At 38.5% G+C, this 14,368-nt stretch overlaps 1 protein-coding gene across 2 annotated transcripts in view; it reads right to left on the reverse strand.

Moving 5' to 3' along the window:
• Positions 1-9,765: 9,765 nt before the first annotated feature.
• The window catches only part of ACVR2B (activin A receptor type 2B), a 96,266-nt gene continuing 91,663 nt past the window's right edge, over positions 9,766-14,368 (reverse strand). For both annotated transcript variants that reach the window (XM_053983406.1, XM_053983416.1), the window contains 2 exons: positions 12,428-12,558; positions 9,766-10,249 (listed from right to left, as the gene is read on the reverse strand). In XM_053983406.1, coding sequence (XP_053839381.1) covers positions 10,055-10,249; positions 12,428-12,558 — 326 coding nt within the window. In that variant the 3' untranslated portion in view covers positions 9,766-10,054. The remainder of the gene's footprint in view (positions 10,250-12,427; positions 12,559-14,368) is intronic.

Below are 14,368 nucleotides of genomic sequence, written 5' to 3' on the forward strand. Positions count from 1 at the left end.
TTTTAATCAATCCTCTTTTGGTTTAAAACCATTCCTCCTTGTGCTATCGCAACAGGGTATTTTTCCTCATCTTTCTTACAAGTCCCCTTTAGGGAGTGGAAGGTCACCAGAAGATCTCTCCAGAACTGTTATCTTCTCCAGGCTGAACAAGAAGATTGTGGTATGGGCTTGGCTTTAGTCAATATAGGGTGATGTTACATTGGGCTTCTTTTCAGGAAAACCACCAGCCTGATTATTACTATTTTTCCCTCCCAAATGCCTGATAATGTTCATATTTGCCTCATATCCATCCAAGCTAAGCATTTTCAACCCAGCACCAAGCCAGAGGCATTTTTTTTCTGAAAAGAGGGATCAGTTTAGCAATGGAAAACACCAGAATATAAGGATTTCATGGCCACACCATAACTTAACTGCAGGCAGCTTTCCTGGAGAGGTCTGGCCATGCTTCAGTGTGTGGCTGAGGGCATCATCATACCTCATGTGAGGATTACTGACCTCAGAGTGGTGCTATGAGTACAGCGAACTCAGGCTTTTTTTTTTTTTTTTTTTTAATCTTTTTCCTGGTTAAGTTCCCCTGCCTTTGGCTTCTGGCAGTTGCAGCTGCATTGCTGGACTGCCTTGATACAGCTTCATGTGCACATATTGCCCTGTGTGAGCAGTTCTTTGCTAGGAGCGATAAGCAGCATTACTGCAGTGCTACAAGAGGCAACACACTCAAAAGGGAAACTAAATAATAAGCATAATAATAATAATAATAATAATAATAATAATAATAGGACAGAGGTTGCCCAGAGGTGTTATGGATGTCCCATCTCTGTAGGTGTTCAAGGCTAGGCTGGATGGGGCTTGGAGCAACCTGGTCTAGTGGAAGGCCTCCCTTAGCAGGGGAGTTGGAACTGGATGATCTTTAAAGTCTCTTCCAACCCAAACCATTCTGTGGTTCTGTGAATTTGAGATAACTCCCACTTCTCTTTGGAACTGTTTGCAAGTGATGGGTAGTAGAGGCAGGCCTCAGCAATGCCTCTGCAGGGACTTTTTCAAATGCCATTGAAACACTAAAAACCCTCATCTACAAAGAAGGAAATCCTCCAGCTAGATGCCAAAGACAATAAAATGACAATGAGTTTTAATGTCACACCAACAAGGGAAACAGTTATTTGTAATTTACTGTTTATTTTCATATACAAAAAGATAAACTTGAAATAGTTCTTTCTAGGTTTTTTTCCTCCTATCTGTTGGGGTGTAGCTGCTTCACACAGGGCAAATACTACATTCATACTGGTTTATTCAGACACCCAGTGCAAAGCTGAAGCAGCAAAACTCCAACTTGGCAGATCTAATTTCAAACTTGAGACTCTTTCTAAAATACCACAGTAAAAAGGAACAAAGATTCACTGCAAATTCATGAACTATGATACAATGTTCTTTCCAAAACATCTTCATTTCATAACTGCAATACAATGGATGTCTGCATTAGGCCATTTTATACATACATTTTATATATGTATACTTCTGCAGAATATATATATATAAAATGTACATCTATAAAAATCAGCACACTTCAATCCAAAAGGGGTTACAGCAACGAGCTTAACTCTCTATACTTTTTTCTTTAACAGGATACTTTAGTATAACTTTTGTTAACTCAGTAGTACAAGCTATCTCTGTTCTACATTTTTATAGCTACAAGAGTGAAATATAACCTACAACATTTACATTTCACATATCTTGGTATACAAACAGTACTTAGTGAATTTGAGCCAAGGACCAAAAGACTCTTTAAAAATTATTTCACCATCTGATAGAGCTTCCTGTAATTTACACTCAGCCTATTCTGCAATCTTCTAAACCATTTAATCTCATAGTTTGAGTTTAAATCCATTCCAACTGGAAATCCTGGAGAAACAGGTTACTGCAAACTCTTATGTATACTCTATATATACAAGTTAAGTAACACAGCGTAATAAGACTTAGCTATTTATCCTAAAACTGATATACACATACTTCACTACGCTAGACAAGTCTTAGGATTTTATTTTCTTTCTTTAAATAAAGCACAAATTTAGAAGTAGCTGGTAAAACTTACAATAGGATGGTTATAAAATGACAAATGGTTAGGGTGAGATTTCTTCTTGCTGGTGCCAAAACATTTTCTTGTGAGTTTTTGTACTATGCTGTGTTGTTTAACTGTATGCATCTAATGTTACATGCAGAAAGCTCTTTCCACAAGAATTGACATCAAACTGTACTTAAGTCAACTTTACAGTACAAAATTTGTCAAACTTAAGGACGAATGTGAAAATATTAACAGGTGAAAGATCAGGCTTTCAACTCTATCATGAGGATCATGCAAAATTCATAAGCAGATAGTTTGAACAGATTGACAATGGCATTGTGCAGGCTTATGGCATAGAATTGAGGCCAAAAATGTTACTTAGTTTGCAGTAACCACCTCCTTCAATCCTCACCCACTACGAGATTGATTTTTGCATCATAGTTATTCCATTGGAAGGCCAGCAGCATTGCAAAATACCTCCTCCTGGGAGATTTTAGTACTTTGATTTACCAGAGATAATAATCATCAACCATCAATAGCCATAGAAACATTAGGCAGTCAAGAAAAAAAAAATGGGGAAAGGGAAATATTGTGTTCTCTTCCTTTAGTAACAGTAATTAATTACTATCCATTCATTACCAGTAATTAAATGAATTACTAGTAATGGTAAATTCATTAGTATTTGGAAAGCTACAGGAAAGCTACTATGCTGTCCAAGTAAAATACAGACTAATGTTGTAGCAACTACATGGATACATTTTTTAAAAAAACAGACATTTGGGAGGACAACACGTAAAATAAAACGGTAATTTTAAAAATGGTCCCACTTTTATTTTTCCCCCCAAAATATAGCCTGAACATAATTCTCTTCAGCAAAGTACCATTAAGAAGTTGCTGTAGTTGAAGGTCTGATTTTATGAGTTGGTTCTTGGGAGTAGGTATTTGGAAAAGGAAAGGGCCAGACAGGTTCTAGGTCTTGCCAACATATTTTTTGTTATCCACAAAGTTGCTAAGTCCACTTTCCAAAGCTATGGGATGATCCAATCCCCTCCTTCTCTGTCATGGCTAGATTTTTGGTTTTGATTGTTTTTTGGAATTTATTTTGGTGTTTTAACAGATGTGGCAATGCAGAGATGCCAGTGACTACTGAATTAGGATTTTAATTGACTAGGATGGTTACTGGTTAAACTTCAGTTCCTCAAAACACTGGAAAATTGAATGAAGTATGGCCTTCCTTTTAATAAAAACAGAAGGTATGGAATTTTCCTAGAACGTGTTTGTTTTGCAATACCAACCTTATTGGAATGTTATAAACTGAGTTTTTGTTTATTTTAACAACTGGAAAGACTAAGACTTCTGCTTCAAAATGGGCCAAAAATGCAGAAGTGGTGTTTTAGTCGCATCATCTGCCCCATTAAAATACTGAAATAAAAGGCTAATAAAGGAAGCACTTTTCAGAAAACACTTTTTCTTTGTAGATACCCAGCACAATGCCATTATAGAGCCTCAGAAAAGCCCTTTTGGTTTCAATGTTGGAATATAAAATAAGTTTTGCTTTTTTCCTTCAGTCCTTGGGGATCACTTTCCATTTACATATATATATCATACACATACATGTATATATGTATATGATACATATATATAAACACCTATATAGAGCAAGGTTCCTGTTTGTGTATGTTACAATATTGTAGTATCAAGGCGAATCCAGATAGCAACACTGTTTAACATGAGGTTTGAGGTAATTGGTTCTTGAAATACCTGGATCACAGACTGCATCCAGAAATGACAGCTGGGCAATGAAAAGTGTGGTTTTTTTCAGACAGAGATAAAAAATAAAACTAGTAAAAGAAAAAGAAAGCTTACAGCAGTTGCTTTTACATGGAAAAATAAAGGCACAACAGAATAGCATTACATTTCAGAAGAGCTGGATGGACATAACACAAGTATGATCTCTTGCTGTGGAAGTGTCCAGACAAAAAGCATTGCTGCTTATTCCATAGGCTACTACTTCAGTCAAGGAACTGAGTGTCACCCTAAAACGAGTCATGAAAAAGGAAGTCCCATGTAAATAAGGGACCAGGTGTGCCTAGAAAGTGTTCCAGGAACACACACACACACACTCGTGGTCACACAGGATTGGATGGAAACTCTCCTCCTGGTTTCCACAGGCTAGGACTTCACCAGAACACAGATGAGGGACTCAGTAATTGCAGGAGTCTGCTTGAATTAGCGAGCACTAATTGCAAAAGGCACACTGTCAAACCAGCTCCAAGGCAGTGCCATGTGTTGTTTGGTTTCAAGCTTTTTTCAGTACCTCTCACCCACTGACACTGTACTGTCATGGCTGAGAGGACTAAAAAGACTGGAGTGAATTTTAAGTCCAATGAAAAATTAGGTTATACCCCCTCTTCCTCCCCCCCCCCCCCCCCTTTTTTTTCTTTAATACTTTTAGAACACCTTGGATTGCTTACACAGATTTGGGAAGCTCTTTCTCTTAGTAGCACTTTGGACATGACAGTGCTCCTTTTCTTTAGTGCCTCCGACACAGACTATTAAATCTGATTTTGGGAACACAGAGCACATAGCTGTGTGTTCTGGTGAAGCCTGATTAGTTGTGTCACTTCAGAGAGAAGGAATTTCTAGGAACTGGTTTTATCAGGATTCCACTGGCAACAGCTCCTTACAGATCATATTGTCAGTGCAGCAGACACAGCTGCTATGAGCGGATACGGCAGCGAGCGAGATCAGCCCGGCTATTTGGCCTCGGTAAATTCTTAACACCCTGACTTCACAACTCACTGCAGCACCACAGCATATGCCAAAAGACACACTGCCCACACATGGCTACTCGCATGAACACGTGAAAAAACTCCTCCCAGCTGAAGATGGCCATAGAAAAGCAATAAGCATCTTTAGCAGAAGGGATGTGGCATGCAAGATAACCTAAACATATACTCAGTGCTGTCCTCAAAGCATGTCCAAGTACATCCAAACTTGCTCCTCAAACTGTTTTCAGGCTACACTTGTTCTATCCTCTAGACTTTGATCTAGTGCACACTTAATTTAAACATTATATATATATTTCTTTATTTATTTGCTGTGCATACACAGACCTTTCTCCCTTTTCCCTGCAGAAACATATTAGACATTACAAAAATAATTTGTGGTATAAAAGAATTCTCACACAATGTAGAATTTTTGTTTGTATATGTAACTAAAATATATATATATATTTCCAAAAGTAAAAAAGTCAAAATGTCCTTATTTTCCTCTATTATATAGTCTATTTTATTTACAATGTTACCAAACAATATCCTGTATGTAAAAGTGACAAAAGTTTGTGGGACGCTTCCTGCTTAGCAACTTCCCAAGCGGAGTGTGGCTTGAAGAGAACTGCAACAACAGCACTGTCACACCTTATCACCCAGCACCTTCCTCTGCAGTATGAGCTCCTTCCATGCTAAGTGAAACCAGACCTTTTCCCTGCAAAACAGGGCAAGCTCTGACACAGCCTAGGAAGTCGTACAACAGGAATAAAACGTTTCAGCGCTGTGTTGTTAAGGGGGATCAGGATTCCTAACAGCCAGGCCTGACCCAGCCAGCCTGGAAATGTCTGCTTCCACTGAAACCACTGACTTCAAGTGGGAACAGCAGGGAGTCAGGAGACCCAGGGAAAACGCAAGGGAGTTGCTGGGGGCACTCACAGACCTTCTCTTCAAAACAAAGACCTCTGCACTTCCATAGGTGTAACTGTCTAGCACATAAAGATATTCTGTAAGAGAATTTCAGCTGAAGAATGAGGCAGAATAAAAAGTGGGTTACATTTGTCTTAAATAGAGATTTCTCAATGATCAGGACCAGCTAAAATCCTTAATCATAATGAATAGGCCTGGTACTACTTAACTGATGGTTAGGCTGGTTTATAGCCATCTCTTATAAAATGCATGTATATTTCAGTATAAGCCATATACAATTTCCAGCCTTGCTGTATTAATGCAATTTCATCAGCAAGTCACAGCTCTACCATCTCAAAAAAACACCTCAGTTTTAGTTCCTGTGGTATTTCCAGTTTAAAAATGTGAAGTCAAATTTTCTGCACCTAGGAAACCAGCCCAGCCAGTGCAATAAATTCATAAAAGGGTGTTCCACCAGAGAGATGGGGAATCCTGGCTCCTAAAGTCAAGGAGAATTTTTACTCAGGATATTCAGTGTTAATATTCACCTAAGAACTTCCATATGAGAGAGGGAGGTGACCAATAAAATTCTCCAGCCAAATTTTTGAAGAGCTGCTTCCTCTAAGTCTGAATAGGAAGTGAAATTCAGCGTCTTATTCAAGGGAGTGTTAAAAGGAAAAGAGCTGCAGTTGCTTATGACAGCTACACCTATGGATGTGCCCAATTCCTGACTTGGAAAAAGCCTCTGCAGTACCAAACAGAACTAAAATCATGTTGTCAATGAGAGTTCGAATGGATTAGAGGTGAGGAAACGACTTGCTTGACAGCTCAACTGTTGAAAGACCAACAAGTTAATCAGAGCTTGTCTTTGTTAACAAAATAAATAAATACCAGTTTAAAAAAACACTTTATCCAAATTGGTACACATTAAAAGTTCAGGATTTCCTTCTATGCTGCAATAGCAAGACACACGTACCTACATACATATAAAACTTGTTACCCAGCACACACCCAATTTGGAAATTCTTTTTCCAATCAGTTTCTGAGTCCTGCTGACAAGATGATCTATAAGGAACCATTACACCAGGAAGATGTAACACTTTACAATCAACATTCGGTCAAGGTTTGTACGGTCGTGCAGTTCCCCGCAGTAAGATAAGCTACATGTGAGAATTTGTGTTTATGCTTTCTCAAAAGAGAAGATTTCAGATACTGTTTAATAGGCTATTAAAATAATATGGCACTTTCAATAAATACTTTAAAGCTTCTTAAAGAAATCAGGATAAAAAAGCAACTGCTGTAATGAGCCTGTTTTAGCTGTAATATGTAATGCTGAAGGAAAAAAATCCAGAAGAGCAAACAGATATTAACAGTTAAAAGACAGTACAGCTTTTTTTCTTTCTGCAGCAATAGGAACTGCTCCCATTCCCTGGGAAAGGGGAGCGAGCCCACCTCTAAACAAGTATTCACTCAGTCTTAAATTAACTGCTCTACGCTCTACCCCAACCCTTACATCACTTCACTTCTAAGACATAGTCACATTTTCATATAAATCTCAGTGCAGAAATGTATTAAACATGAAAAATACTGATCCTGCAAACATTTACAACCACACTTAACATTAAGTGAGTGCCTAATGTCATGACACCAGAAGAGCTACCTACACCCTCAATGCTAAGCATAGGTTTGTTGCAGCATCAGGCCCAAAGGTGCCAGTGGCCACCAGGGACATTGGCTGGGTCAAAATGGTATCGTTCTGTCTGGTTTTGTCAAGGTTTTCTCAACAGAAGCACATCAAAAAACAGAAACTTTCAAACCTACACACGGAAACACAGTTACATGTGTGTACACACTAATATGCAATATACATTCAGTAACTTGAAAGAATAGGTTAAGACTTTATTCAGATAGACAAATTAAGGCAATTCTCTTAATGTCTCTTCAAGATAAAGGACCATGTCCTCATTTGTGACCTCTAGGTTTTAAAGCTATACTTTTCAAGAAATATATTTCATTTTTTTTTTAATATTTTCTCCAATTAGCAGTTTCGTTTGCTTAATAAATTATATCTGTGCAAGGGTGCACACTGATAATTTGGCAGTGGAGACAAGTCCAATTCATTTATATATAATACAGACTTTTTACATTTCCATTACAGGGTGATTAGTTTAGGACTGCATTTTGGCTTAACACAAAGAAAAATTTAGAAGATCTGGCCATCCAATGGACATAACTTTGTCAGTCTAGCAAGACACAGAATTCATGTTATATTCAAAGTAAAAAAAAAAAAAAAAAAAAGAAAAAGAAATTTTAAAAAGAAAAGAAAAAGAAAAAAAAAAAAAAAAGATGTACTGTCCTTTCACTAAAACAGACCAAACAAAAAAAAAACCAAAACTAAAAAAAACACAGAATGGAAACAGCCTTCACAAATAAGAGTGAATAATGCCCAGGTACCTTATATAGGCAGTTATTCCACAACTGTATACAGTTATTTACAATGGTGCTTTATTAAACAAAACAACAAAAAAAATGGTAGCACTTCCTAAAAGATTTTGGAACTTTTTTTCTTTTTTTAATTTTTTTAAAACTCCCTTGTCATAAAAGCCAACTTACATTAAAATATACTTACTACAAGACAACACAACTAACAAAATATATAATAAAACTCATACAAGTAGAAAATTCTGAGGTATTTCTGGTTTGAGGTGGTCTGTGGTCATGAAGTTTTTAATTTTTTTTTCAGTTTAAACCTCGGAAGCCACGTAACGTGTGTGTGTATGTTTTGTGTTTGTTTTTTTTTTTTTTTCTTTTTTTAAACATTGCATGTTTTGCAAATTAAAAAAATATTTCAATGTTGAATCAGCAGCATTAGGAACATTCACTGACTAGAGCGAGTTTATGGCATAATAAGAGTAACGGTATTTTCAAATATGCACCACTTTAAGACAAAAGAGTTTCATCACAGAATAAGGAGAAAGCAGCGTCAAAGAAACCAGTGGGAGAGGTGCTGTGGGAATCACTGCTGCTGCAGCCAGGCAGCTCTCAGGCTTCTCAGATGTTACAGGAGCCAGCTGCCACCATTCACTCCCCCAGTCCCAAATTAATAAAGAAAAAAAATGTATATACCCAAGTTTTCACCCTTTTCCTCTTTCCACCGTCTGCACCATTAGCTTAGGCTGAAAGATAATCAACCCAAGGCCAAATTTTCTCAGCTGACTCACATTTAAAATGAGATGCAAAAATTTTCTCATCTTCCAGTATTTTACCAAAGTGCTTCTGAAATCACACTTCCCCACCTGTCCTGATGACATTGAAAGCATCCTTCCAACTACTACCTGGAAATGAAAAATAAAAGTTATAGTCCTGCTTTGTTCTTTTACCACCAACCCCAGACTCTGGAGGAAGAAACAAGTGCCTGTCTTCCAACCACTGCCTCTTTAACTCCGCTTTCTCCATACGCTGCAGCCGTAAATACTCTGCCCAGAAATGTCCTTTCCCTCCTCTAATGGTTACCTGAGAAGTAGCTCCATAGCAAATGATGTTTCCCCAAATGCTGCCAAGTCCAACGTCACTCTCCCCACCCCTATTCTACGCTCCCCCCTTCAATTATACCATCAAGAATTAACATTCTCTGCCCAGTTACTTTTTTTTTCCCATGTTACAATGACACCCGTTAGATCCGTAAAAGACACATCTGCTGTTTTTTTTCTGAAGCTCACTTCCAAAATAAAACAAATTAAAAAAAAAAAAAAAAAAAGAAACTGAACCCAAAACCAACATGGGGAAAAAAATGCTTTTGAGGAAGGTGTGTTCTTTACATAACAGTCTTAAGTTTCCTCCACAGTTTGCAGCATTGCGTTTTCGAAGGTGGTAGTTGGTTTTCCTTTATGTCACATAAGCTTTATGTCACAGATGCTCCGCTCAGAAGACAAACTGATAAAGAGAAACCCAGAAAACTGAATAAAATAAAAACAACTGAAGTGAGTTTGTTGAGGTTCTGAGGTACCTGCACCTTTTCTGCATTCATTAGTCGGCACCTGAATGCTTGCTGAAATGTCCTTTTTTTTTTTAATACAGTAGAGCAATGTGCTGGTAAAATTGATCCAATCCAAAAAAATAACAATAATAATAATAATAACAATAATAATAAAAAGTCAAGATAAAATAGCAGCTGCATTCATGGGTTTGTTGAATTTTTGTGATTTTGTATTTTTTTGTACTTTTTTTTTCCTTTAAACTCTTTTCCTTGTTGTTTTTTTTTTGTTTGTTTGTTTGAAATCCGCTGAGTCTGGAAAGACAAAAGCGAACCAGGACCCAGGACTCAGATACTAGACTCTTTGGGTGGCAAGTCCACGTTGGTGACGGACGTCACGATGGAGACGAGGCAGTCCGAGGTAGTGCCGTTGATGGATTTGCGGATCTGCGCGATGCGCTCCTCAACGCAGCCGGCCGAGAGCCGCGCCTCCGCGTCGTGGTCCCAGCACTCTTCGATGGTCACGCAGAGCTGCGCCAGGCCCTGCGGACAGCAACGGCGAGAGAACACCTTCAGCAACGTCACCTGCCCTGGGGGATGCTGTCAGAACCCTTGTCACTGAAAATTTTAAACTTTCTAGACTAACAAACGCTAACCCCCTAAGAAAACACTGCATTTAACCTAAAGCCATAGAAAAAACTCCCAAAATTAAATGATAGAACTGAGATTATAAGTGCGTAGTTTAAATAAAAATGTGTAACATCACATAATAAAAAGCTTAAAGTTTTAAAATATTAGAATACATATAAAACAAAATAGAAGTTTTAAAACAGAAACTAGTCCTTCTTTACCTTCTTCACCTTCTTCTTCATAAGTAATATTTTGTAATTAAATAAAATCAACATTACAAAACACAAGTAGTTAGATATTAAGTTAAAAATAAAAATAATTTAATTATCATTTCTTAATTAACCAGTTCACCCTTAAAAAACCTAATAAAAAAGAAATACACCTCAATTTTTTTACCTTATTAGTAAAATACTATAAAACTCACAACTTATGAAACTATAATATAAACAAAAACTAATAACCATCTAAATCCAAACAAAAAATATCATTGCACAATTTAATCCCAACCTGAACAAAAAAAAAAAAAAACCAAAAAAATCAACATTAGTGGTGCCCCATGTGAGGATTGAACTCACAACCTTCAGGATGCCAAAGGGATTTTTGCTTTTGTATTTCCTTCACACATGTTTGTAGCTCTGTAGATTATTGTTGTATAATTATATAGCTCCTAGCTAGCTCCAGCACTTTTCCTACCCTGATATGCAGAAAGACAAAACACATTCCAAAGGTTCCTATCCTACCTTGTGCTTTCTTGGGAACCAAGGATGAGGTACCCTCCCAAGACACTTTTTCATAAACAAAGTACAGCTGTTACCAATGGGGGGGCTCTAGAAGAGGGGGAATTACCTCATCACCTGTGTTTCTAATTGGAGATTCTTGTTAATTATGCTAATATGCTAAACTTATAAAACTGTACTCGCCCTGTGTGGGGTGAGCACTTTTCCACATCTGCCCCTGGAGGCCTCCAATCAAAGACCAGTTTTTATATTACCTCCTATGCTAATGTTGTCTCAGAAGTGTGTTGTTTTATTTCTATATCTTTAAGGCATCATGGGCACCACCTTGTCAGAGGGTGGAGAGGTCCATTCAACACAGCCAATGCTCTAAAAAAACCCTACAAGTATTTTGTCCACAGTATGCCAATTACCATGAGATAAGCTTCAAAAATTACTTTAAATATGTGTTTTCATGGTTTGTTTTAAGCATGTGCTTTCTAAGGCTTGGTCGCATTCTGCCCCAAAAGTGCTTTTTTTAATATCAAAATAAACCCCAAGATTCAGCAGTTGAAGCTTTAAAAGACAACAAGTATTAAGATTCCCATGATGAAACTGTGAGAGCTGGCAGCACTGTATCAGTTACTATGAAACCATTTGCTTTGTTTGCAATCACTTCTCTCGATATCCCCAAAAAAACTGAATTCAACAGTGCTTGAAGAATGCAGCTCTTATTTGAACCCTCATTTGAAGTGGTACACTCATCTTTTTTTTTACAATCCACAGCTCTCCCTAACTTCTGGGAAATGAGTTATACACCTGAGTCTAGCCAAATCTGTAGCAGTTTGGGCAAAATAGAGGCATTTGACTTCTTACTGAAGCCCAGTGAGATGTCATCATCTCTTATCTTCCGAATCTAAGGAAAATCAACTCTTTTATTAAAAACGTGAGCCTGAAATGAACTACCTCTGGGAAACCCACACTGCATTTTGCTTCATTGTCTGCTTGCTTTCACATCTAATTAATTTTTCCTCTATAAACTGCTCCAAGTCTTGCATGGTATCTAGCTTGTGAGGAGTGTGTCTCCAATGGTATGGATCGTTTTCTTTTTCTTTATGAAAGGACTTTATTTTCCATTCTTTCACCATATTAAAGAAGTCCTACTGAAGCACCACACGCTCCACATTGAGCACTAGCTGATTATTCAGCCTGTTTAGTCTCTAAAGAACAAGAGATAAAAAGAAAAGGGAACACAAAGGTGTTGAGCAATCCCTCATTCCCCAGAGCTGACTCTGCCTAACACTGGGAACGCATAACCACATCCCTCATTCCCAACACACAGGAAAATATTTTCCACTGTTAACCAGGAGGGACGTACGGGATGTTTTAGCCAGTGATCCTTGAATACGGGGCGCATCTTCTTGTGAACCACCACTTCTTGCAGGTCCTCAAGGGATGGGTGCTGACCTATTTCTTCTTCAAAAGGCAGCATGTATTCATCCACTGGACCTATGGTGCACACAGAGAATCAGGTTAGGGGCAGGAATGGCCTCTGCAGAGCCACGGCGTCCCCATGCATGAATGAGCTGCAGCTCCAGAGCAACCTCAACCCACTGCAACAAAGGCTGACGTTCACATGTCACTGCAGACAAATGTGATTTACATTCCTCCTGCACAATGGTCTTTGCTGTCCCCGCTGCTTGTCTGGCCGTGCATTTTCCACCTCGCTGAGTTACGAACCCGAACCCTCAGCTGGGCCTCTGGATCCCGCCATTTCCTTGAGGAAGTTTGCCAGGTAATCCGTGATTTATTTTAATATAAAGAGCAGATCAACTCATCCTCCCCACATTTTAACACAATTCATCACACAATAACCTACAGAAAGATTTCAGCATGAGCATAATTTCATTTTAGCACTGACTAACAAGGTTAAGCTTATACAACACTTATATTTGCTTGCTTTGTGATCTGGTTTGTTCATAGGTTTGAGTCAGCTCTGACACACTGGAGCCAGATGCACTTGTCCCAGGTACTGGCTCCTAAGTGTAAAATCATTTCTGAATGCTTTAGTTATACCAGTTATGGCTGTGAACTGCCCAGGGCCATGGGAACGAGACAACTGTTATGAGTATGAGTGCAGATGCTGGATGATAGCAGTAACTTCTGCTTATTGAAACATCATTTGGCTTTTGGCAATGCGTAGATGCTCTCTCAGAAGAGCAGCCCAGCTTAACTGATGGGCTTCTCAGGGTGCTCCATGGCACCACTTAGGGTTTCTCAGTAGCAAAAAATGACCTCTTTTCACAGCAGAGATACCTCAAAAGGGTCTTTCCAGACTAAAATAAAAGAGCTGACCACTTCATCTGGTCATGAATTGTGACACCAACAGCACAATGTTTACTCTAAAGAATGAAATCACTACAGTGGCTTATCATTATTCTTGTTTACTCAGTGGCAGTCACTAAACCAAATAGAAACACTTGCTCCAATCAGTGTCACTTGTTACTTTCCTTTCCCTCCAAGAGGAACCCAGGCTGTGAAGAGCTGCCCTGGTGATCTGCAAGCTAAATGTGCTGTTTAAACAACATCACTTCTGAGCTGGAAGTGCAGATGAGGCTCAATGTAACTCCCTGTCATCCCAAAGGAAGCCTTCCCTCTGGCTCAATGGTGCTGTGTGTGGCACCTGGGGTATCTCAGCTGCTTGAATTGGCAGGAGATCATACAAATGACAGGAAACATGAAAGTGGATATTTGGGGCACCTCGACAGAGAAGGGCAATTCCTACATGAATGATCTGTGTACCACTGTTTTACCCTACTGTGCTCCCAGCTCCCTGCTCCTCCAGCATTTTGTCTCGTTAGACTGTACATTTCTGAAGGTGAGACCTTCTGTTACCACACACTTATGGGAGGCATTAATTATAATCACGCTCCTCAGTCCTACTGCAATGCTAACAAAAACATTTCAAGTCTAGGTGAGGTGCTGTTGTTTTATGAAGTTGATATTCAGTTCAGAGCATCCATATCTATACAAGAAGAAAAAAGCAGGAAGAAGCAGCCTTGGAGCTACAATAACATGTGATTGCTTTTCTGTCCTGCAAATGGCAAGGGTCACTAAAGGACAGATGTGCTGACTGGACAGAAAAGATGCCCCACTTTGCAGCATTGTTTTAAGATTAAAAAAAAAGGATTAAAAAAAAAGGATTAAAACACCATGAAGTTCATACTTTTAGATCCTTCAGGAGAAAGTGAGATCTTCCAAAGCTGTAAATGAAACAACAAACCTAGCCTACTGCTGAGAAAGAGCTTGATCAGCAAAA

Source organism: Vidua macroura, chromosome 1, assembly GCF_024509145.1.
Source record: "Vidua macroura isolate BioBank_ID:100142 chromosome 1, ASM2450914v1, whole genome shotgun sequence".
Lineage (NCBI taxonomy): Eukaryota > Metazoa > Chordata > Aves > Passeriformes > Viduidae > Vidua > Vidua macroura.